The 22,185-nt window shown below is 43.2% G+C and overlaps 2 protein-coding genes across 2 annotated transcripts; one reads left to right on the plus strand and one right to left on the minus strand.

The window, feature by feature from the left end:
- Positions 1–11,512: 11,512 nt before the first annotated feature.
- LOC110798615 (probable apyrase 6) lies at positions 11,513–20,214 on the plus strand. The gene is made up of 8 exons (XM_022003807.2): positions 11,513–12,251; positions 13,276–13,388; positions 14,848–14,955; positions 15,323–15,374; positions 17,661–17,819; positions 18,602–18,699; positions 19,121–19,314; positions 19,829–20,214. Exons 1-8 carry the CDS (start codon positions 11,654–11,656, stop codon positions 20,097–20,099), a joined length of 1,593 nt encoding a protein of 530 aa, XP_021859499.2. The 5' UTR covers positions 11,513–11,653; the 3' UTR covers positions 20,100–20,214.
- Positions 20,215–20,297: 83 nt separating this feature from the next.
- On the minus strand, positions 20,298–21,955 carry LOC110798610 (geranylgeranyl diphosphate reductase, chloroplastic-like). Its single transcript, XM_022003803.2, has one exon. The coding sequence runs from the start codon at positions 21,816–21,818 to the stop codon at positions 20,478–20,480; it is 1,341 nt and encodes a 446-aa protein (XP_021859495.1). The 5' UTR covers positions 21,819–21,955; the 3' UTR covers positions 20,298–20,477.
- Positions 21,956–22,185: the final 230 nt, after the last annotated feature.

Below are 22,185 nucleotides of genomic sequence, written 5' to 3' on the forward strand. Positions count from 1 at the left end.
AGTGTCAGCACTATACATGGTGATTAGCAACAAGCTAGAGATTGCTATCTAACCACCTTGAGTCCAGAAGCATAGGGGACGGGTGAAGAGAAAGAGACATCGGGAAACAAACGAAAATGTGGCGACACACAACCCAAAATCGTCAAAGAAACATTAACTATCACAGCAGGGCGCATGGAAGAGAGACGCCCAGAGCCTGTTGGGGCTCATTTCGAATTGGTATTAAACACAGACAAACCTGACAGAGTAGTGCCCATCGGGATTCCTCCTGACGACCCGCTGACGGCAGAGTTGGTCCACCTACTGAGAGAATTTGAAGATATCTTTGCATTCACAGTGGACGAAATGCCGGGTATTGATCCTGCTGTGGCCGTCCATAAGCTGAATGTGGACCCAAACTTTAAGCCGGTTCGTCAGAAGAAAAGGAACCATGGGGAGGATAGAAATCAGGCGGCAGCAGCGGAAATACAAAAGTTGATGGAGGCAGGGTTCGTCAGGCCTAGTCAGTACCCCGACTGGGTTGCTAATGTGGTCCTCGTCAAGAAACCCAATGGCACCTGGAGAATGTGTGTTGACTACACCAACCTCAATAAGGCATGTCCCAAGGACAGTTTCCCATTACCTAAGATTTACCGGCTTGTCGACTCTACAGCAGGGCATGCTATGATGAGCTTTATGGATGCATACTCAGGGTTTCATCAGATCCCGTTGTGGCCTGACGACCAGGAAAAAACGTCATTTGTTACTGAACAAGGCCTTTACTGCTACAAAGTGATGCCGTTTGGATTAAAGAATGCGCCGGCCACCTTTCAGCGTCTTATTAACACTGTGTTCATAAAGCAACTCGACAGAAATATTGAAGCTTATATTGATGATATGATCGTGAAAAGTAAGCTACGGGCGGCACATATAACTGATCTTAGGGAGACATTTGAGACTGTTCGAGCTTACAATATGAGATTGAACCCTAAGAAGTGTGTGTTTGGGGTGACGGCAGGCAAATTCTTAGGTTTCTTGATTGATGAAAGGGAAATGGAAGCCAACCCAGACAAAATCCAGGCAGTAATTGATATGAGCTCACCAAAGACAGTAAAAGAGGTCCAGCGGCTCACAGGTTGCTTGGCCGCCCTGGGCAGATTCCTTTCCAGGGCTGGAGACAAGTGCCACTACTTTTTTAGGGCAGTCAGAAAGAAGGCCAAGTTTGAATGGTCGGACGAAGCCGAGGCGGCGTTGGTCAGATTAAAGGAACACTTGCATACCTTGCCTCGTCTTGTTAGCCCCTTGCTAGGAGAGACTTTGTACATGTATCTTGCCGTGTCCGAGCACTCGTTGAGTGTCGTTCTACTGACAGAGAGGGAGGGAATACAGATACCAGTATACTTTGTCAGTCATGTTCTTCAAAATGCTGAAGTTAGATACCCCACAGTGGGAAAATTTGGCTTAGCCCTGTTCATGGCCAGCAAAAAGCTCCGTCCTTACTTCTTAGCTCATAAAATAGTGGTCTACACAGATTAACCGCTCAAACTGCCCTTTACGAAGCTGGAGGCGTCAGGACGAATGCTAAATTGGGCAATAGAGCTGAACGCCTTTTATATCACCTATGAGTCGAGGAAAGCTGTCAAGGGGCAGGCATGTGCCGACTTTATTGTTGAAATGACGAGGCCAGACTTTGCCAAGAATACAAACACGGTGTGGACAGTGTATGTAGATGGCTCATCCACACAGAATGGATGTGGAGCTGGGATAATCTGTCACTCCCCAGAAGGAGATACTTTTGAGTATGCTATGCGATTTAACTTCCAGGCGTCAAATAATGAAGCCGAATATGAAGCCCTGCTTTGTGGCATTAAAATGTGTAAGGCGGCAGACGCCGAGGAGATTGTAGCACTATCTGACTCCCAACTGATTTTGAGCCAAGTTAATGGAACCTACGAAGCTAGGGATCCGACTATGGGCAAATACATGCAGGCCGTCCATCAGGAAGTAGAACCACTGAAAAGTTTTGAAGTAAGGCAAGTCCCTCGCTCGGAAAATAACCAAGCTGATGCCCTGTCAAAATTGGCAAGTTCCGCGTCTTGTGATACCCCTCGGCACGTGTTTTGGGAGGTAAAAGAGCACAAAAGTGTTGAGCAAATGGTGAACTCTTGACATGACGTCCACATGGATAGATGACATAGTAAACTTCAAAATGAATGGAGTCTTGCCAGAAGACTCAAGGGAAGCGGCAAAACTTCAGAAGAAATGCTCTTGGTTTGAAATGTGGAACGACACCCTCTACAAAAAGGCCTACTCCCGTCCTTTGTTAAGATATGTAACGCCTGAGAAGGGGCAGGAAATTCTAGAAGACCTTCATCAGGGGTTGTGCAGCTCGCATATTGGTGGAAGGGCTTTGGCTGAAAAGGCACTTCGAACCGGCTATTACTGGCCGACTCTTAAAGAGGACGCAATCTCACTAGTCAAGAAGTGTAACAAATGCCAGCGTTTTTCTCACCTAATACACCAACCGGCACGAGTTCTGACGCCCATCACGAGCCCAATTCCATTTGCTAAGTGGGGGATGGATCTTCTAGGCCCATTTACGGCCGCACCAAGAGGAAGACGTTATGTCATCGTTGCTGTAGATTACTTCACCAAATGGGTGGAGGCAGAAGCGCTCAAAAACATAAAAACTACTGATGTGAGAGCATTCATTTGGAAGAACATCATGACTCGCTTTGGGATTCCACAGGCTATCGTCTTCGATAATGGGCCCCAGTTTGAGACGCCTAAGCTGAAAGAGTGGCTGGCAGACCACGGCATACACACTTGCTTTGCATCAGTCGGACATCCCCAAGCCAATGGCCAGGTTGAGGCGTTCAACAAAATTATCTCCGAAGGAATGAAAAAGAAGCTCGACGAAGCCAAAGGTCTATGGGCTGATGAGCTGCCAAATGTCTTATGGTCCATCCGCACCACGGCTAAGAATTCAACCGGTGAAACACCCTTCTTGCTAGCCTATGGCGCCGAGGCTGTCCTACCCATAGAAATGTGTGAACCAACGTTGAGAGTCATGCTGTATGACGAAAATGCTAACTAGGAGACAATGAAAGCAGCCCTGGATTTTCTGCCCGAGGTTAGAGGAAATGCAGCGCTCAGACAACAGCTGTACAAGATAAGAATGGCAAGAGAATACAACAAGAAAGTCTCTAATAGAGTGCTCAAAGTGGGAGATTTTGTCCTCAGGAAAATGGAATCCACAGGACGAGCAAACGAACAGGGTAAGCTGACGCCCACCTGGGAGGGACCTTATGAGATCTATGATGAGGTTAGAGATGGAACCTACCGCATTCAAGACATGCAGGGCCGGCCTATTTTGCGCACTTGGAATGCCGACAATCTCAAGAAGTATTTCTTCTAGATATGTGTTAAGCTTTGTCTTACTTACCACGATCCATTGCCCAAGGGGCAACCTCTAATGGTCATAGTAGGGTAGTAATTACTTTTGTAACCGGCTAAATTCGCCTTGCAAAGTTATAAATATACTACTCTATTTGTCTCGTAATATTTATTGCTCGCACAATGAATATAAAAATGTACACTCAAATGCATAACCAAAGCCTAATTGTATGACGGCCTGAGAAGTGGCCCAGATTAGCAAAAACTCTCAGCAAGACTAATTGTTTGAAGCCTAAGAAGTGGCCCAGATTAGCACCAAGTTGTAGGCTGATCACCTATCCAACTTCCTTCCCAGTATACCAAGCCGCTGGCCAACCAGTACGGCATGGTAAGTGCCAGCGGCACAAATAACCTTAAATCATAGGTTGTTCAAAAGCTCAGCGGCACGAACAACTTTGAAACATAGGTTGTTTGTTCAAAAGCTCAGCGGCACGAACAACTTTGAAACATAGGTTGTTTGCTCAAAAGCTCAGCGGCACGAACAACTTAGAAACATAGGTTGTTTGTTAAAAAGCTCAGCGGCACGAACAACTTTGAAACATAGGTTGTTTGCTCAAAAGCTCAGCGGCACGAACAACTTTGAAACATAGGTTGTTTGCTCAAAAGCTCAGCGGCACGAATAGCTTTGAAACATAGGTTATTTGCTCAAAAGCTCAGCGGCACAAACGTTTGGCCGTCCATTCCATTTGACGAGCATGTCTAGCGGCAATCATACCTATTGATTGACTTGCGTCAATCAATATCGCTATAGACACGCTCGCCAAAGAAAGCGACGACCACAGTAGTGCCTAGCGCATGCTCAGTTGCCTGCGGCACGAACGTCCTTGGAAAAAGGTTGGTTGTGCAGAATGTTTGGCCGTCCATTCCATTTAACGAGCATGTCTAGCGGCAATCATACCTATTGATTGACTTGCGTCAATCAATATCGTTATAGACACGCTCGCCAAAGAAAACGACGACCACAGTAGTGCCTAGCGCATGCTCAGTTGCCTGCGGCACGAACGTCCTTGGAAAAAGGTTGGTTGTGCAGAATGTTTGGCCGTCCATTCCATTTGACGAGCATGTCTAGCGGCAATCATACCTATTGATTGGCTTGCGTCAATCAATATCATTATAGACACGCTCGCCAAAGAAAACAACGACCACAGTAGTACCTAGCGCATGCTCAGTTGCCTGCGGCACCAACGTGCTTAGTGTATACTCAGTTGCACCTTGGCTATCATACCTATTGATTAAGGGATAATCAAATTACGAAGGACAAATAAATGCGAGATAAAAGAAGCAACAAAAATAACCTATTTACTTATAAAACAACGCCCGTAGAAAGGCGTGCAAAAGTAGCCCAGAATTCAAAAACAAAAAAGAAATTGTTGTGTGCTCAGCAGGCACAATTATACAGACGCCAGCGGCGCCAAAACTTGACAAAATGATTGTTTTTTCCCTTAGGCATGAGAACACTTGAATAAAATTCTGAAAAACTGGGAGGGAAGCAAGTCAGGGAGCAGCCGCATCGTCTTCATCATCAGAAGGTACAAACTCTGGGGGCGGCTGACCGAGACGCTCAGCAGCCAACACAGCGGCACTGTGTTCCAACCGCCGCTGGAACCACGCAAGATCATAGTCTGGCATGTGGTTTTCCCAGGCATGCTTAACAGCGTCCTTGGCCGCTTGCTCCCCCTGATCATAAGACTCCAGAAGACGCTCGCGCAAGGTGCGAACTTGCGACCTGGCCGTCTCCAGTTCCCCCCGAAGATGCTCGGCTTCCTCAGCCGCCTGTTTGACTTGAGGGTACTCCCGCAACTGATCCTGAAGCGTTCGTATTTCCGCCGCCGCTGTCTTGGCCACCTCGACCATCGCCACCATGTCTTTGTCCTGCGCCAAGATCTTCTTAAGAAGCTCGGCCTTGTCAGACCTCAATGAAGATACCTCCTTTGCTTGAAGGTCTATGGTCGTCTGCATCTGCAGGCGGACCTCTTCAATGGATTTGAACGCATAGTCACCATGGTGGTTGGACTCAGCCACCTGAGCTTTGAGCTCCTCAGCAGTGCGGGTCTTCCAACCCTTGCAGAATTCCATGCGGCAGAACAACTGCAAAAGGAGCTACATGTTAGTAAATGACTTGAAAAGGAAAACAAGTACAAGCAAAGTGGGAAATAGACTCACGTCGAGTAGAGTGGCCTGGATTGCACCAAACTGGGCGTCAGTCTTGCGGCCAGGAAGAGAAGCAACATACTCTGCAGGGACGGCCTTAAATACCTTACGGCATATAGCCACCCTATCCTTTGACGAATAGTGAGGAGTAGCGGGTACGTTCTCGTCCTCTGCAGCAGCTGCATCCTTCCCTTTGTCTTTAGCTATAGGAAAAACAACGGCCTTAGGATGACGCGGAGAGTAAGAAGAACTGCCAGAGGAGGCTCGATACGTCTGAACGACGTTCGAATAATACTTACCGCCCGATGACCTAGCTCGGCGGGCCACCTCCGCAGGTATCTGGGAACGGACGTCGGCCGGAATTCCAGAAAGAGGGTCCTCCAACTCGTCAGGATGCCCACCAGACTTTGATTTGGACACCAAGTCCACAACCAGAGACGGCTTGTCCACGCCAATCTAATCGTCATCGGGGCGACCCCCCTCAGCAACCTTTGACTCGTCCTTCTTCACAAGACGGCGGGGTATAGGTTTGGGCTTTTTGAAGGTACTCGGAGTCTACGAGCCAGCAGGCACGGCTCTTTTCTTCAATTGGGACAGAGTCGTCCCCTTTTTCTTCCCTGACGCCTTAGCCGCGTCCTTAGCTTGCTAAAAAAGAACGTAAAGGACATTCAGATATTTGGCCTCGTGATGAATTACAAGTCACCCACTGAATAGTGGCTCGTCATTAAAAAGGACGCCCGTCTTAAAAATTACGAGGCGTACCTTATCAATTACAAGTCACTCGCTGAATAGTGACTCGTCATTAAAAAGGACGCCCGTCTTGAAAATGACGAGGCGTACCTTATCAATCTCAAGTCACTCACTGAATAGTGGCTCGTCATTAAAAAGGACGCCCGTCTAAAAAATGACGAGGCGTACCTTATCAATCACAAGTCACTCACTGAATAGTGGCTCGTCATTCAAAAGGACGCCCGTCTCAAAAATGACGAGGCGTACCTTATCAATCACAAGTCACTCACTGAATAGTGGCTCGTCATTAAAAAGGACGCCCGTCTCAAAATGACGGGGCATACCTTATCAATCACAAGTCACTTGTGGAAAAATGGCTCGTCAGCAAAGGGACGCCCGTCTTAAAAAGTGACGAGGCGTACCTTGGCAACCAGAAGAGAAACACTACCTTAAGGGCACGTCATTAAAAAGTGACGAGGCCTACCTTAGCAAACACGAGTCACATGTCAAGATAACGGCTCGTCACTAAAAAAGACGTCCATTATAGACACTGGACGGGAAAAGCTTAACTTGCAAAGACGACGACCTAAGAGAATACTCACCTTCTCCTCCAACTCGGCCTTGGCTTTCTGCATCTTGGCCTCATAGATGTCGGCCATCCAATCGGTCATGTCGCCCTTCCCAATATCCGCCGCCGACAATTTGCTCATCCCTTCCTCTGTGAACAAAAAGAAACCCAAAGTTAGAAAATATGAATAGACCAACGAGGAACGACACATAATTTGGCATACAACCTCGAGTCATAGAATATCTTAGGCCTACGGCCGCTAGAAAGGCCTCATTCCGAAACTGGCTGATGTGCGGCAACCACTCGGCCGGCACATGGAAAGTCTTGTCAACGGTTAATTGGTAAGTGTTGGCCTTGAACAGGACCATTATTTGATCCCACTCCTCGGCAGTAAGGGGTGGAAGGGGCTCGTCACGGTCCATATAGTTGGCGTTGCGATTCCAGCGGCTCATCCTCTCATACATCTCCTGGTCGTCCTGTAAAACACGACCCACCTTTTCCTCCACATATGCCATTTGCTGAGCTTGCCGACCACTGTCTGGTATGTACCACGGCTGCTCAGATTAAACCACCCTTTGGCGGCACTGGGGGAACGAGAGAGGGAGACCAGATGCAGAAAAGCGTTGAACGACGGCTCCACGTCGTTCAGCGCACATTTGGCAATATAGCCAAAGATATCAGCCCACGAGTTAGGGGTCAGCTGGGCCACCCCAATGTTAAAACCATCTAACACTTCCACAACGAAGGGGTGTGGAGGGAATCTCATGCCGAGCTTGATGGATGCGGCATACACTGGGAATTCTCCCTCGGCAAGCAGGCTGACGGTCGAGTCCAGACCGGCCGGCACACGCATCTGGTACCCTTCCCCCACGCAGAGGTCGTCCCTCATCTTGGCCCCATGCCTGTCTAGCCACCGCATCCAGCCTATGTCTGGGTGGATCTCCGACGGAAGCAGCTGGGCCTCCTCCCGTCCTCTGGGCCTAATAGGCTGGGGAGCAGCCTCTTGCTCTTCGGCGGCCGATGGCAATGGAGCGATGCTTGACTCCCCCACTGCCTGGCTCGCTGTACCCCCTGACGAGCTCGTCGTTTGCTCCTCCACCTCGACATATTCGTCGATCTCTTGAAAGAGTTCGGCATATTCTTCGTCGGCTGCCGGGGCGGTGGAAGAATATCTCTCCCTAGGGTGTGTGAATGTTTCCTCCCGCAAGCGCAGGCGCGTAGGATCTGCCGTTTGCTTGGTTCTAGCCATGCCTTCTGCATAGTGAACGAAGCACGGCTTAGGAGTGACCAACAATGAAGAAAAAGACGCGATTGGACGTCCGCCCCGACAAAAGACGAACGGCGGAAAAATCTCAATTAAAACCTTCGAACCCTTACCTAGTACTAGGAGGCCGGCCGCTAACAAAGGGAAAAATGACGAGGGGATAACAAAAACAAGAAAGAAAGACGAAAACTAACCTTGAAAGATCTGTGAAGTACTTGGTGAAGAACAGGTTGAGTTTGGTGAAGAACAAGTTGAGTCTCGCGGTGGCCGGAAATCGCCTGCTGGTGGTGGGAGTACGCCGGGAATCGCCTGAGTATAGCTCTGTGAAAATGAAATGTAATAAATGAATTTTACCCCCCTCTATATATAGGGAGGGGCAAAATGGAGAAAGGTGACACGTGTCACCACCTCAACACCTGTCCCAAAGACGAAGATGCAAATCAAAGGTCAAGAAGCGATACCCGGAAAGTGTTTCCAGAAATTCCCTTCTTGAGGGGCAAATGTTGTGGGAAAAATTACCATGCCTTCGTGTACCAATGAGGATGTAACACATGGCACGTATTACGCCCCCTAAGCAGAAACCATACGGAGACTACTCCACAACATGGGTATCAATCTACGTATCTACAATGTATATGTATTTGTATTTAAGAGTGTATAAATGTATGTGATGTACCTATACCTGAAAAGGGGCTTAAGTAGTAGGTATCCCAAGTAGTATGAATAAGCACAATAGGCCCAGAAAGCCCACTATTGCCAAAAGGGGCCAGAGAATTGTAAAGAGAAAGGACACATGTCCTCCTCCCATACCCTAGCCAATCATGTAAAGGGAATATTAGGTCATTCCCACAAAAACCTAGTACTATAAATAGTCCCACTTCCCTAGAAAAAGGGGTCACAATCAATACAATCAAGAGCAATTGCTGCTCTGCCTTCTCTCTACTTTCTCTCTCTATAAAAATACAATCTTGTGAAATCCTTAGAAGTTACCGAAAAACCTCCAAGGTATCTCACCGGAAAAACCCCACAACACTAATGATGAAGAAAATGATTCGGCTTTGTTTGGATTTTCTGATGTGGGGTTTCAGATTGGAAAGGTTGTTGATCAGTCGCTAATCTTGTGTCATCATCGCCAATTCGATGAAGACACCATCTACTTGGGCACATACTTACAAAAAATAAACCCGAATAAATGTCAAATCCGGAATAACGCCTGAACCACATACTAGTTTGTAACTTAAAATAAATTCTGATAAGTTCGAATAAGTTACTCGTAGATGAGTTCAATAAAGTTCGATAATGTGGTTAAAAATAATAATCGGATTTTTCATGAAATGACCCCGAGGTTTGCATTAATGCACCAAATACCCCTAATGTTTCTAGAATGCACCAAATACCCTTGAAGTATGGAATAATAACAAAAAATGCCCATTAGGCTAACGGACGTTAACGCCGTTAGTCATTAACGCCCCATTAACCCCAATCAACTTATTATTATTCAATTTAACCATAATTAACAATTTAGCTTACCTTCAATAAATTTTTACTTTTTAATTTTTTTTACTCTCCTCCTCAGTCCTCCCTCATCTCATCTCCTCTTCCATGTTACATCTCCACTCATCATCATCAACAACATCATCACCTCCTTTGAACAACAAAATTCATCAAACAAAACTTGATGCGCGCAAAAATCAATGGAAGTCCCAACTCTTTTCCCAATTCTTCCCGACGCAATTAGGGTTTCCCCTTTCTCCTCCTCCAATACCCAATTCCACTATCAAATTCAACCACCCCAAATCCCACCCCACGTTTGTTTGGTGATATGGTGGCATTACAAGTGCTTGAGATATCCCAAAATCAGTTATCTGGGGAAATCCCTACAACTCTTGGGAATCTGGAGAATTTGGGTGTTTTTTATGCATCTTATAATAGGCTGTAGGGGAACATCCCAGATTCATTTTCCCACCTTTCATTTCTGGAACAAATTGATTTGGGGTTTTGGTTGGGATGTTAATTGATGAGTGGCTTTCTCTTTTCTCTTTCTTACATCTTCACAGGGAGGAAGGGAGAACATTTGTGGTAAAGTGGTGGGCGAAATATTTTGATTTTTGAAGGGGGCTGCAAGGAGATCGAACGTGGCCAAAGAAGGTGGTGGTGGCTGGTTGAACTGTGCTTGAGCGGTGATGGAGACGGCCGGGAGAAGATAAGACGGGGTGGTGGTGGAGATGGCGGCTGGGAGGAGAGAGCGCGAGGTGGTGGTGGAGTTAGTCGGACTGTGCTAGAGCGGTGATGGAGGTGGTTTGGAGGAGAGAGGGTGGGGCGGGGTGGTGGTGGAGATGCCTTTGAAGAGGGAGAATGAGAATTTCCCAATTGATTTGTTTGACATGCCATTGTTGGAGGTTGGGGTTGGGAGGGATGCAGGGGTTGGGGAAAGGGGGACGTGATGGTGGAGCCAGGATTTTTTTTTTGGGGTGTCGGCAGTGACGTTCCCAGGATTTTTAGAATGTTGTGTTTGGTGATATTCCACAACACACAATAAATTACTATAAAAAAATATATCATCCTAAAATTAATCAATATTCATGTTACAATCGTACAAAATTATTACAATTATTCTCTACGGTTTTCATATGCGTGGTGAAAACTGAAAAGAATAACTTAATTTAAGAGGGTGGGTGTTTAAATTTAATACTCTAAGAGATCAGTTGTTTCTAAAGACTGCTCTTAGGATTATTACCCCATCCTTATTCAAAATTCTAAGAGAACGGTTTTTTCTAAAGGTTGTTCTCTTAGGATTATCTCTAAAGTATACTCATATCTTGCGTGGGGTTTTTAAGTATAACCTAAGAGGTCGGTTCTATATCATACCAGGTCTCTTAGCTCTTAGCTCTCAGCTACAAGTTTATTTTTCCAGTTTTTTTTGGGGGGTCGGTGGACCCTACATGCACCTATCTAGCTCCGCCACTGATGGTGGAGGTTGGGTGAGTGATAGATCAGAGAAAGAGGAAAGAGAAAGGAGAAAGTTTTTAGGTTGATTTTTTTTAGATAATACTTAATTGTTTTTTTAGGTGTTTAACTAAGTTAATTAAGGGTTAATGTTAAGATTAATTGAGAAAATAGTTGAATAAGGGCAAAAAAGTAAATTAATGCTAACGGAGACTTAACGGAATAGACGGAAAATGCTCATTAAAGGCATTTTTTGTTATTATTTCATACGTCAGGGGTATTTGGTGTATTCTGGAAACATTAGGGGTATTTGGTGCATTAACGCAAACCTCAGGGTCATTTCATGAAAAATTCCGAATAATAATTGAAAATCGTTTCTATAAAAGGCATTGTCAACTTAAACGGTGTTAAAACTGGAGCTGCACTGCACTTATCAAATGGTCAAATCTGAATTAATTCCCAGGTGCTGAAGTGCTAAATACAAGTTCCATTTCCGTGTGAAGTATCTAACCAGTAACCTCCTTCTCTTCTCTCACCCCATAGCTCCAAAACCCACTCCAATGGCGTCCACAAACTACAACAATTTCCCCTCTTCTTCCTCTAAATCATACATCCCACTTCACAAAACCCAACTTCCGCCTCGGATGCAACCTTTCTCCCTTTCTCCACCACCACCTTCAAACCACCCCAAATCCCGCCACCATAAACACCTTCTTCTCATCGTCTCCCTCTCTCTCCTCCCTTTCCTTTTCTACTTTCTATCTCTCTACCGTTCTCTCCACCTTCCTCCCTCATCTTCTTTCGGCCTCATTGTCGACATTTCCACCTCTCGCTCACAAATCCTCGTTTTCCGATCTCTTAATGAGGTTTCCGGTAACCCATTTTCCGGCCAGAGTTCCGATTCTTTCTGGGTTGACACTGGAAGCTCCAAATTTTCCGGCCAGCCCAAATTGGCGGGGAGGGTGCTCTTCAAATTGATGGATTTTGCTAAGGAGAAAATCCCCAATTCTGAGTGGGAAGATACTAAAGTTCAGCTTATGATTACAGGTGATTTAGTGGGTGGAGTTGAGGAGAGAAAATTGGTTTTGGAAGAGTGTCGTCGGATTATGCGATCATCTGGGTTTATGTTTAGGGATGACTGGGCTTCTGTTTTGGAAGGTATAGACTAATTTGTTCTTTTTATTATTGGGTTTTATTATTGTTGCCTTAGTTTGATGCGATTGCATATTTTGTGTTAGTTTGAAGATGCAAAGTGTTGTGATTTGTGATCTAATTGATTGAGGATGAATGCAATTCCATAGTGTTTTTGAGAGGTGAGTTGGTTGTGGGGGGATTGGAATGATTGATGTGTTGTTATCCTTGGTGGGTTTGTGCTTGATTGGATTAACAATTATTTTGCTAGTGTGAGACCAAATGCTTGCTTGCAATTCCACAATGTTTCTGCGAGGCTTGCTGATGATTTGGTGTTAGTTGGATTGATGTTCTTGACTATTGTTTGCTAGTGGGAGATACAAAGTTTGTGATCTGAAATATTCAAGAAATATAAAATTAGAGGGAACGCATGCTTAATGAGATGCATCTTGAGTTTTTTTTTACTTATAAGATGATTGCATGCTATACTATGATGTCTGCTTCTTAAATTGGTTGTTTGTGATTTGAGGGTATCGTCATAATGGCTTGTTGGATGTTCATCTAAACTTTAATACTTATGTTGGCCATATTGCTCGTGATCTTGTTTAATCTTCGCCCTACATCTTTTCTTTACATTTATGCATTTGTAGTCAAGTCTACAGTAAAAGAGATCTGGCAGCCTACTAATTTTTTGTAATAATAGGTTCATGTTGTGATCTTTCTTCACCACATGATCAGGTTGGTGCATTAACAATCATGACTTACAATTAGGAAGTGTGTTTTAAAATCCTTATTAACTCAAAGTTGATGAATATCTCTTTAGTGTACCTGTGATTTTGAAGCCTCGTTGAAGGCATCCTTCCAAGTAGTATGTGGCTCTCTGAGTTGTATTGATAGTTTTGTGATGCTTTCGTGTAATTTTCTTGCTATGAAACAATAGCATAACTGTAAAATCTTTCAGATCTAATCATTACTCATATATTTGAATTAGAAATGACAATGATTTGACGGTTTCTAAGTCTATGTGGTCTGTGACGCAATCTGAATGCAGGTGAAGACGAAGGTCTTTATTCTTGGTTGGCTGTAAACTATGCTCTTGGATACCTAGGCAATAAACCCGAAGAGACAGCTGGAGTAGTTTCACTTGGAAGGTCCGCAATGCAGGTATTCCCTATTATCTCTCCTCCTCATGCCCTCTCTCTTTCTTCCTGTAGTTTTTTATCTCTCTCTTTCTTTGTGTGTGCATGTTAAGTAGTATGTGCATTGTTCTATTCTGTCGCAAAGTTGGGTGCTTGCACTTGATGTTTGGTCCTTAAAATGAACTAATCTCTTGTTGCTTCACATGTAATGTTGTGGATGCTCACCACTATTTCGTTACAAATACTTCGTAACAGCTAAGTATTCCTTTGTAGGTGTCATGACCATAAGAGTTCTTGGCAATGGCAACCCGTGTTTATGTCAACCTTGATAATTTTTGTTTTGGACAAACGTAAAATATTGCTCAGTGTTAAGCATTTTCTGTCTTCTCTTCACTCTCCAGTGACTGCTTTCAACTTCATAGTATGTTCTGACTGATAGGAAACAGGAATTCATTTCTTTTTAGAAGAAACTGAGTTAAAAAATACTTATTGTACCAGCAACAAGAACTGGCTTTGGGCTCATCTAAGTAATACCCTTAGGGGGCGTTTGGTTGGGGGTATTCAGGAAAGGGAAAGGGAATGGACTGGTATCATTCCCTTTGTTGTCGTTTGTTTGGCATGTTTCACCATTCCCTTTACCCAATTTCATTTTTGGGTTACCCCCAAAACCTTCTACCTTGATTCCCCACCCCCCCCCCCCCCTAGACTTTTCCATTCCCATTCCCCCCAACACCTCTCAAAAACGTTGACCACCACTTGACCAACCTAGGTCACCTGAACCCCCACCTCACTCAGCCACCAGATCAACCACCGGCGAAAAGGAGATAAGGAGACGGAGGGGGCGGCGGCGAAAAGGAGAGAAGGAGACGGAGGGGGCGGAGAGGGGCGGCGGCGAAAATGGAGAAGGAGAGGGAAGGGAAACGAAGAGGAGATAAGGAGACGGAGGGGGTGGGGGAGAGACGGCGGCGATAGAGGGAGAAGGAGAGGGAAGGGGGCGAAGAGGAGAGAAGGAGACGAAGGGGGCGGGGGAGGGGCGGCGGCGACAGAGAGAAGGAAAGGGAGGGGCAGCGAAGAGGAGAGAAGGAGACGGAGGGGGGGCGGCGGCGACAGAGGGAGAAGGAGAGGGAAGGGCGCGGCGGCGAAGAGGAGAGAAGGAGACGAAGGGGGCGGCGCCGGAGGGGAGGGGGAGGTGGAGGTGGTCAGAAAAAATGGTGAGAAGGAAGGTGAATGAAATTAATAAAAAGCTCCCAAACAACATTTTATATCAAAGGGAATGATTTCCATTACCCTTCTATCCCATTCTTGATTCCATTCCGTTTACCCCTTGCGAACCAAACGGCCCCTTAGTCTTTCTATATTTGAAAAAGTGGAATATCATAAAACTAACTGTGCATGCATTGGATTACTGTGCTATCTACTTATTTCGTTTATGTCATGCTGTGATGCTACATTGTATTTGAACCAGTCAATTTTTTTTTATGCAGGTCTCTTTTGCTAGCCCTGAGGCTCAACAATCAGAATCTTCAAGAGTTATCAGGTTCGGAGGAGTTCCTTACAATCTTTATACTCAAAGTCTGCAGCAGTTTGGCCAGGTGCCTTTCATGGAGATTATTTCATTATGTAATATAATGGCATTCCTGGAGTGTAGTTTACTTCTTATTTTTCTGAATGTTAAACTTGAATTATCAATAATGTTTTCAAGGAAAATTACTTTTAGATAGGTCTCTTGAGGTGGTTTAACTATAACTATTTTCACCAAAAATACAATTGGGATTGAAATGTAAAGTTACTGAAGACATTGTCATAAATTGTTCAATACACTTGGTCTATTTTTCTTACGTTCTTCTTTGGTTTAACTCAACCTGGGGCAGGGGATGGAAAATTTGGACATTAAGTTTAGTATTTACCGTCAGAATATATAATTCTTATTAACTATAGTTTGTGGGCTACTGGTTGCAGGATGCAGTTTGGAAATTGCTCCTTGAACGGAATACTCCAGACTTGATGTCATGTAAGTTTCAGGTTGATACAATTTTGTCTTAATATTTTTAAATGTGTCTCCTCCATGAACAGTATGACGATGTTATACACTTGTATTTTTTTCAACAGTAGTGAAAGTCTTTAGTGGGTACTTATGAGCTTGAATTATAATTGACTAAATCAATTAATGTACTACTTATTTAATTGCTCCTCTCCTTGAATTGTGAAGTAAGTCGACTTTTCTATCAAGGTAGTCTGATGCGAACTCCTATTTTCAAACCGATTCTTGGAAACCAATTACTAGGAATCTTCGTGAAAATCTCTGGTCACCAGGGTTGTTTGGTTAGACCTCATGAAGTTTGTCATATCAACATTTAGTGATTTAACTGTCCAGGCCTCAGAGAGACTCCAAGTGAAGTTTGTATGAAATGCATAGAAATAAATATTCTTTCAGAACAAGTAGCTTATTTTACTTTTAGGCGAAATAGGATGTTAAGAAAACCTTTTTTTTTTTGTTTTTCATGTCACTTATCTATCTATGAACAACTGAACAAGTAGTAACTTCTTTTTTTTGGCTGGCGGAGGGGGAAGGCATTTTTATGGCTTGCAACGGGGGATGCATGGGTCTTACATACAAATGTATGCTAATAATGCTATGGTTGTCCGACCTATATATTTCTGGAAACAAAATTCCATGTGAAATTGGCATTTCTAGAAAGCAACATGTATATTTCAAAAGTTAAAGTAACAAATTTATTATTGTCTCAAGGTTTACATGGAAGTTAATAAATGAGGCAAATTTTTGTGGATTTGAAATTAGAATGTCTACTTCACTTTGCTTGACCAAACCATTGGTGTGTTTCCTGTACAATCCAACTGCTTCGATATCTTATTAATGTCCATATGCCCACAACCCATGCCATACCCCAGCAAGTGGATGCCAACCAGTAGCATTCAAGAAGGACAAGGCATCATGCTGTTGCAATCAAAGGTTAAGGAAAACATGAAAGAATGATGATGTTAAGGGAGATTAGTTGTCTTGGTTAAACTTAGGAGAACCATTTTGTTCACCAGTAGAAAGGAGTGAAAGACGAACAGATGCTATACAGAAGTCCTTGGGGTCCTAAGTCCTAAGATTCCTAACTCCCAAGTGAAGTAGTCTTTTGGTGTCGCCTGAGTTTTATGTTGGTCGATGACATTAAACTTGAAAAAGCTTTGGTGACCGTTTTGACGTGGATAGCCATGAGTGTTTATGCATGAGAACATTCTAGCACTTAATTTCCCTTGATAAAGGCCATAACCCTTGTCAAAGATATTTTAGGATACTGGTGCACTCCCCCAGGATCCCTGGACTGGTGTATCCTCCAATGTCTTCTAAAGTTTATTATTTTGACAATTCGGAGTGCATATGGTTACAAATTTAATATGGGCTCATAAAACCCTATTTTCAAGGATATTAAATAAAGTCTCAAGATTCCAGATCCTTTCTGGGATGATTGTAATGTATATCTTAATGAGACAGTGTGGGATTCACTTAATGACCATAGGTTCAACATATGACATGGACATAGGCCATTAGATGTCTCAAAATACTTTAGGTTTCAGGTGACAGAGGTTGTTTAGGGGTCTGTGTGTACCACAAATGAGATGAGGACTGAGATAACTCCTGGAATCCTATACAAAATCTGTAAAATAAGTCCATTAGTAAATCTTCTCAGGCTCAGGTAGAGGATGACGAAACTGATCTAGGGAAGCCTGTTGGATTTATCTAATGGTCCTTTTGTCCCTATAAAGTTCACAAGCCTCTTGAGATCGTCCGATCACCTCTAATAATCTGTACATAGCTACAAATATGACATGTGTTGCTGCTGCAAATGGGTTAAGACGTTATATTTTTGTCCAAGATCCGCATGATAACATTAGTGGAAGTGTATAAAAGAATCCTAAGTAGTTTGTGAGGGTTGAACCGGATGATTTCAACAAAGACACTATGTTGGGTTTGAATACTATCCTAAGTCTGTACTTTTTCATAAGAGCGTTGTTGGATTAAATAGATTATTAAATCTGTAATCCATTTGTGGAGTTACACTGAAACATCCTAATTCTTCAAAAATTTATCATAATTGTGGAGATTGTCATTAGCTGGCTTGCCATTGGTAAAATTTGAATAAGAATCTGCACTATTTCATGACAACATCATCAATTTTTATTTATTAAATCCATGGTTTAGTGTGTTGAAGTCCTTGAAGCTAGATGAATAAAAATTTGTGCTTTTCTTTGTACTTGGAAAATAACTATCTATTCATCTATTTTGCAGCTTCACTAAACAGTGAAATATCCATCCCTAATCCTTGTTATCCCAGAGGGTATGAACTGACATCACAGACAAGTGATGAGAAACTTATGAAATCCCATGCCACAGGGAACTTTTCTGCATGTAAATCTGAACTTACCATGTCGCTGAAGGGTAGGAAAGGTACTCATCCTATTGTTCAATGCTCCTTTAATCATATGATTTTTCCATCTTGCTTAACTGTTTTGCAGTCTTACTTAAGTACATTTTGGAGCTGAAGTTGGTTCCTTATCCTTGAAATCTCCTAAAGGGTTGTGCTGACCCTCTATAATGGATAGTACAATTTTTAGGCTTTACCTCTGATTAGTAAAATGTAATTGCCTGATTTGCCTCCTCGGCATCTGGTTGCTTTTCTCAGCTGAACTGCCTGCTAATATTTTTCAGTGCTTCAGTTTGGAACTGACTTAAGTATTGTTTAGATTCAAAGACTGTTTTGCAAGTTTTACTTTAAACAACATTTACAAAAATACCCATGAGTGAAATGCACAAAGTTCTAATTCGTTGATAAATAGAACTTTCACTCAACTTAAAGTTACCAAGCTGACTTAACAAAATTGATAGTGACCCTGTGGTAGGTGGTCCCCATAGCTTGCAGTTCGAATTGTGAGGATCTTATCTAACTATATAAGCCGAGAAATAGGCAACATATGGAAGTAAACTTAACGGAGTATTGACACCCCATTAATGGGATTGCATTTAAAACTTGGAAAGACTCTAACTAGTCATTGTGTCAACAGAATGTCACAGCTCAACCTTGGAATCAAGTACTATGAAAAAAAGAACTGGCTTTTGCTGCTTGTAGTTTTCCACAGTCCTCTGGATTATATATTATTTTCATGTGTTGGAATTGCAACTTGCAATACATTCCTTTGCTAATGTCCAGGAGAAATCTATTGTTTGTGCAGGAAGATGTACACGTGCACCGTGTGAGATAGTGCCCTCCATTTTTAGCGAGTTGGAAAATAAACCTCATCCTCGGCAGAGGTTCTTCCTTTCTTCCCAGGTTGTTATTCGACAATCCACTAGGAATAGCTGAGTTTTGTTGTTAAATGAATTATGGATTGAAAAATGTTGGACATCTCAAGGGCATAATTCCCTGCATAACAGTGAAGAACTATTGACAATAACCTGAAATCAGGCTTCTAAGGAGTCAGGGATATGTAAATGAAAACACTGCAAAATTTTGCTTCTTGTTAACCACATTGTTGTGCTACATTGCAAAAAAAAAGGGCCACATGGAATATTTTTGTGACTAATATGAGATAGGATTCTTCTTTTGCCAATTCCTGATGAGAGATTGAGGGTTACATGGAACTATGGAAGAATAAATAAATGAGGGGTATATCTGGTGGCACGATAAGTAAAATGGAATAAGCAATCTGCAATGTGAAAAAGGCTTAGTAATTTTTTTTCGTGATTGACAGGTTCGAGGCTTAGTACCAAAGGCTTCTGTATCAGAACTGGAGTTTGTTGCACACCAATTTTGTGAGGATGACTGGGAGAATCTTAAAAGAAAATATGATATTGATGACGTAGATCTGTCAAGAAGTTGTTTTTCACATGCTTTCATGGTGGTCTTGCTACGTGACAGTTTTGGCATTCCATTTGACGAGAAGAGGTATGCTTCATTTCTATGATTTCTTGTAGGAATTAGAATTTTTGCTTGTTAGGATTCTGTTCACCTGAAAAACCATTATCTGAACATAATATGGAACTTGTTGAAACTAATCAGAACTTGTTTTTTCCAAACTTACTATTTTAAGGTGAAAAGAACAGAACCTTATTCGCACACATTTTCTGCTCGTCATATTGATCAGTGTTATGAAATTCGCAGGACTTCAGTTTTCTTTTCATTGATGGTCAAGCTATTTGTATTTAGGAAAATGTTATGCATAACCCTAAGTAATAGGCTATGGTACGGTGAATACTAAAAGTTAAAATATTTTGAATCGGATACCATACTGAGAAAACATATTCTATGCTTATTCATAGCTCTTGTGCACCTTTGTTTTTTTTTATTCATGCAATGACCCCAAAACAACCCTCTTCTATGATTGGAGGTTTCAATGTGATACACTGATGCTTTTTTGTATGATCGAACTGATTAATATTTACACAAATTGGTTATACAGAGTCGAGTTTGCAGCAGGAAGCACTCCAGTTGATTGGAGACTTGGAGCCTTCATTTCCCAGACGATGATGGAGTCCGTTGATAGCATCACAGAACACCATGACATCCATATCATCGAGAATGAGTCAGTCACCTTCTTCTTCTTGTTTGCGGTTCTTATAGTCTTCGTTCTTCTGGCCGCATTCTTTGTCTTGAATTTGCGAAAACCTCAGTTTAAGACTATATATGACCTCGAAAAAGGTCACTATATTGTTACTCGTGTACCTAGATAGATAGATAGATAGATAGATAGATAGATAGATAAATGCCATTTTTGTAATTGATGTATCACTTCCAGTTCCTTGTACAGTTAGCCATTGATATCAAAGCATTCAGATTTACTGTCAATATCTCATTTCTCTCATGCACCTGGTATTACGGTTATCTTCACTTTAGGACATCATTCTCTTCTGTGCCCTATTTCATTATCAAGATTTACTTTTATTTATGTTAGTTTGTTGTACATTGCTCTAGGCTATAGATAAACATTGAGAAGTCCTTTCCATAATGGTATCAAGTTGGAGAAATTTACGACAAAGTCTCGTAATTCATTTCGAAAATGGTATCAAGTTCATAGAAAGACTTGTCATTGCAACAAAAGAGATGATCGATCAAACATTGGACAAAAAGTCCATTCCTTTTCCTACAAGATTACACCTAACTAAACTTCCAATGGTATTCATTGCCATCTTAGTATCCTCCCAAGGATTTCCCTTTGCCAATTTCTTATACAAATAACTCTCAAATGTCATCCTTTGCACATACTCATCCCCACATAATTCCACCAATGCTTCCCTACTTGCATTATTCCCATAAAATACCTTTTGCAACACATCCAAAAACCTAAATGTACTCCTATATTCCCCATCCCACTTCCTCAAATACTCCCTCTTCAAATCCGCCTCCCTTATCATTCTTGTCCCGCCCTCCGATGCCTCCACTACGGCCCGCCCACACATCTGACCTGACTTTGCTGCAAAGTATATCCCCTCCCCGGAACACTTGGTCACATAACCTGCCGCATCCCCTATAAGAGCGACACGACCTCGCACCCGAACGGGCCTCGGGTGCTCCGGTATTGGGTGTGCTTCCACCTTGAAAACCCGTCCACCACGGATCTTTGATCCTGCCCGGGCCCGAATCCCATGTTGGAACCTCTTAATATCAGACTTGGACTTCACTGTGCCGGTTCCGACCGCCACGTGGTCACACTTAGGGAACACCCAGCCGTAAAAATCGGGCGAAACATCGTCTCCCACGTACATCTCAGCAAGATCCTTGTAGTAGTCCATCTCCTCCTCTGGTAGTCTGATCCTCTCCTGAAAAGCCAGGGCATACTCGTAGTTCCCAGCCCCAATAGCCTTTGCCACCCGACTGTGGACTCCATCTGCACCTATGACAACATCAACAGCAACTGACTTCTTAGACCCACCGACATTGTAATGGATCACGTACGGCCCACTGTCGAGGTGAGTTGGGAGGTCAAGGCGAGTAACAAGGCCAGAGATCAAGCGAGCCCCACTAGACTCGGCCCTGGACCGTAAAAAGGAGTCAAGAACCTCGCGGCGAGTCATGGCAATGAACTCAGTAGGTAAGAGAGTTTTACCAAAGTCAATGGAAAGGTTAGAAGGGGAGAAGATGCGCATACGGGTGACTTGACGGTCAATAAGGGAACGTGGTATGGAAAACTCATCGAGCATACAGAGTGGGATGGCACCGCCGCAGGGTTTTGAACCTGAGACGTTACGCTCAAAGAGAAAGGTCTCAACTCCGCCAGAGGACAGTGCTTCAGCAGCGCATGATCCAGCAGGGCCGCCTCCAATAACTGCAGCACGGAGTTTTCTTGGGGCGGAGACATGGAGGTTGGAAGGTGGTAAGGAGTTTGAAGGGTGGGAATTAAGGTGGGAGGAAATGGTAGGGCGAAAGGGGAGTTGTAGAGAAGCTAGTGCCATTGATATTGATATTGATATTATGGATCAGAGTGTTTGTCGTTTGATAATGATAATGATAATGATAATGATAATGATAATGATAATGAAGGGTTAAGTGGGTGATTAAGAAAGATATTAAGAGAGTGATTAAGTGGGTAAAGTGTAGTGTGTTAGCATCATATCATGTGGGAGGGAATATAATATGTAGTATGAAAGATAAAGATAAAAGTTAAAATGACTGACGTTGGAATGCGGATCCACAACACAAGTGTACAACATAACGACACTTTTTTCAAAAGATTGTTGATTTATTGTTAAATTATTTGCACGGGATATTCACTGCCCATGCAAATGCAATCTCCATTACAATTTACAAGCCTTTGTGTTG

The sequence above is a fragment of the Spinacia oleracea genome, chromosome 5, assembly GCF_020520425.1.
Source record: "Spinacia oleracea cultivar Varoflay chromosome 5, BTI_SOV_V1, whole genome shotgun sequence".
NCBI lineage: Eukaryota > Viridiplantae > Streptophyta > Magnoliopsida > Caryophyllales > Amaranthaceae > Spinacia > Spinacia oleracea.

Excerpts from the sequence above, each read along its gene's own strand:
- LOC110798610 (XM_022003803.2), bottom strand. The coding sequence starts at position 21,818 with ATGGCACTAGCTTCTCTACAACTCCCCTTTCGCCCTACCATTTCCTCC.
- LOC110798615 (XM_022003807.2), top strand. The coding sequence starts at position 11,654 with ATGGCGTCCACAAACTACAACAATTTCCCCTCTTCTTCCTCTAAATCA. Across the intron at positions 12,252-13,275 it reads CTGGGCTTCTGTTTTGGAAG|GTGAAGACGAAGGTCTTTAT; the intron begins GTATAGACTAAT and ends ATCTGAATGCAG. Across the intron at positions 19,315-19,828 it reads ATTCCATTTGACGAGAAGAG|AGTCGAGTTTGCAGCAGGAA; the intron begins GTATGCTTCATT and ends TTGGTTATACAG.